The sequence below is a fragment of the Verticillium alfalfae genome, genomic scaffold (genome assembly GCF_000150825.1).
Source record: "Verticillium alfalfae VaMs.102 supercont1.1 genomic scaffold, whole genome shotgun sequence".
Lineage (NCBI taxonomy): Eukaryota > Fungi > Ascomycota > Sordariomycetes > Glomerellales > Plectosphaerellaceae > Verticillium > Verticillium alfalfae.
This window is the reverse complement of record NW_003315038.1, coordinates 2,946,629-2,949,852: the sequence shown is the minus strand read 5'-3', so window position 1 is coordinate 2,949,852 and position 3,224 is coordinate 2,946,629. Positions and strand designations below refer to the sequence as shown.

The following is a 3,224-nucleotide window of genomic DNA, read 5'->3' as shown; positions in this document are numbered from 1 at the left end:
GTGGAAACGTTCGACGTTTGTGGCGGGACGTGCAGCATCTCGTCTCCTTACCTTGATCCTATCTGCTGTGAAATGCCGATGCGGACTTCTCCGAGTTCCTGAGTGAAAGAGAACAAAAAAGGCTGACGGAGGATGTTCAGGTTCGCGGCCAAGGAGGCAGCTTTCAAGGCGCATCCGTTCTGGAGGCTGGGGTTCGGGGACGTGGTTATTTCGAAGCCTGAAGGCTGGGAGGGACACGGGAGCGGGCCGCCTGTTGCTGTCGTTGGCGGGGCGGGAGGCGGGCAGAGCGCGTTGTTGTCGATCAGCCATGATGGGGACTATGCCACGGCTGTGTGTTTGGGGTTCGACAGGAGGGCGGGCGGGTTGAAGGGCGACGGTGGCGGGGCGTCATCATGAGGCGGTCGTCTGTGGGATGGGTGTTTTGATTTATGGTATTTGCACTTTTCCCATTGAGGGGGGGCTTTTCTGTGATGGACTGGCCATGATTGAGCGATGGTCAAAAATATACGAGTTGGCTATAGGCCGTCGCCAGCCTGAAGGGCATCGACGTGGGAATCAAGTTTCGAGGCTGGATGTTCAGACACCTATGCTTGCTAGGCTTCTGGTCTGCCAGCTGAATTTGTATGGGACCTCTGTCGAACGTCTGTACGTGCAGCACCACTCGGACATCAGCTCTCTTCTCGTCAACATCCAATCGTATGTCTGAACAATGTGCAGAGGGGGTACCAGCAGCAACTGAATCCAGGCTCCCAATCGTATGTGACCCCCACTCAGAGCAGCCTTCTCCTGTGACCAGTAGATACAAGTGAGGCATCGTCGCAGCTTCGATCTGCAACCCAGCACGGGAGGTCGACTTCGTGCAGCCTTCTGTAGCCTATGGAAGCCAACAAACCTGGCTCACACCGCACTTTGACTGTCGTACAAGTCGGTGAGGCCCGAGCCAGGTGAACTATTGCTTTCACCACCTGGACCAGCCAAACATGCGGGCGAGCATTGGCGATATCGGGGGGGGCCCACCCGGCACCTGAGAAGCTAGGGTGGGTGCGCGAGAGATTGCCCCCGCGGCGCCCGGAAGCCCCACGCCGTAGGCACAAACTGCAGCTGTCAACGCCCTGGAAGTCTGCGCCCGGGACGCTATTCGACCGCTGGGCTTCGGTGAGGCGGCGGGTCGGCAGGGACTGATCCAACTGGACGCAGCGCCCTGCGGCTGCATGCTGCTGGGCCCACCTTCTGATCTCCAGCAGCCGGGAACTACCTCAGACGAGGCAAGTTCAGTGAGCCAAGGTCATGCGAGGTGCTGATGCTTTCATGATACAAAACTGACCGAGTTTCTCACTCTCGCCCTCTTCATCACATCAACGTCGATTTTCTGCGACATTGCGATGCACTATTCAGCAAGCCGGCTTGCTTTCAATCGCCTGCATAAGCATGATACCTGATATTGTACCCGAGCGGAGCTTCGTGCTCGCAGCTACCGGGCCTCAATCCTTGCTATCCTCTTCAAGGTGAGTCGTTGGCCATCCTCGGCAGTCTCCAAATGCAACAGCCGCACGTCCTTGGAAAGACGAGGCACTGACGATACCCACCCCCTAGTATCAACGATGGCCGACTTCCATGGGTTACCGAAATCTCTCTTTTGGCCGAAGCTGGGCACCTTCAGATTCTGATCATACTCGTTTCCCTGCTCTGGACCTCATACCGTTTACTCAACCGCCAATACACCAAAAGGATTCGTCATCAGCACAGTGCCTCCGCCATCCGATGGAGATGGGAAGCCTGCGCTCTCGCCATCCGCGCAACCACCTTCGTTTTCTTGGTCCTCGCTGCGTCCGAAGGCCAGACCAATGCTCTCAGTGCCGTTTGTGCTGCGTACGCATTGATCTTCGCCTTGTCGAGACTCATCAACGACATGGAATGGCGCCACATTGCCTTGCACCAAACGAATTTTGTTCTCACGACCACCCTCATCCTCGTCGCGGCATCGGCCATCTTGCCATGTATCGAGGCACGAGAGCCAGCGACGATTGCCTTTCCTCTGAAAGGGGCTGTCATCAGCCTGGCGCTTTCCGTCTTCGTCTCTCTCATCACCCCACGCGAATGGGTCCCCCCTTCTCTCAAGCATGCACTGCCAAAGGGGGCGGTCGAGACGGATCCCGCCCCTGAGGAGGTTTGCAGCTGGGCGGACTATTTCCTGACCTACGACTGGTTGACACCGTTAATCTGGACAGGTGCTTCCCGCCCTGTCACCATTGACGACCTGCCCAAGCTAGCGTGGTACGACGACCCGCTGCTACTGTTGTCCAAAATTAAGGCGGCCCGGGCCAAGAGCAAAAACACACTCTGGACCGTGCTTCGCCTCCTGAAAAAGGAGGCTCTCATCATGGCAAGCTGCATCGCCACGGCCTACCTGCTAGAGCTCGTCGCGCCGTTCGCCCTCTATCAGCTGCTTTCCTACCTTGCTGATCCCAAAGGTTCTGTGATACGCCCCTGGGTCTGGCTGCTCCTCATGTTCTGTGGTCCTCTGTCTCGCTCGGTCTGTTTCCAGCAGTATGTCTTCACGTCGACGAGGTTGATCGTGCGCGTCAAGTCCTCCATGACCCAAGAGCTCTATCACAGAGCCATTGCCTCAAAAGATGTCGAAGACGACGTCTTTGCCATTCCTTCCAAGGATAAGAAGGCAAAGCCTGAGGCAAAGACGGCCCAGACGTCAAGCTCTACCGGCCGTCTTGCAAACCTCATGGCTGCTGATGTTGACGCCGTCTTCATGTCCCGCGACATAATCATGATCATGATCGGTGTGCCAACAGGAACGTGTGCCTCCATCATTGGCCTCTACAAAATGCTGGGCTGGCCATCCCTCGTCGGAGCTGCAGTGCTCTTGCTCGCTTCGCCGTTGTCCATTTTCATCGCTCAGCTCATGGCAAAGACGACACGTATCGTTCGTCGGGCACAAGACTCGCGCATCTCCCTCGTGTCAGAGTATCTCTCCTCAATCCGAGCTGTTAAGTACTTTGCTTGGGAGGATGCCGCCATCAACAGGATCCTGGAGGCTCGTGAAAATGAGCAGCAGCACATGTGGCGAGTGTCCTTGCTCTATGTAGGTTTGGGGCAGGTCACACAACTGATACCGCAGCTGCTCTGCTGCTCATCTTCTCGCTCCATGTAGCGGTCATGAAGCAGCCACTTACTGCTGCCACAGCTTTTACACTGTGTACCTGGTAAGA

At 56.6% G+C, this 3,224-nt stretch overlaps 1 protein-coding gene across 1 annotated transcript in view; it reads left to right on the top strand.

Annotated features, from left to right (window-relative positions):
• Positions 1–1,428: 1,428 nt before the first annotated feature.
• The window catches only part of VDBG_00906 (ATP-binding cassette transporter abc1), a gene marked incomplete at both ends in the record, with an annotated part of 4,773 nt that continues 2,977 nt past the window's right edge, over positions 1,429–3,224 (top strand). Inside the window, 2 exons of the mRNA XM_003009177.1 lie at positions 1,429–1,505; positions 1,594–3,097. Coding sequence (XP_003009223.1) covers positions 1,429–1,505; positions 1,594–3,097 — 1,581 coding nt within the window. The remainder of the gene's footprint in view (positions 1,506–1,593; positions 3,098–3,224) is intronic.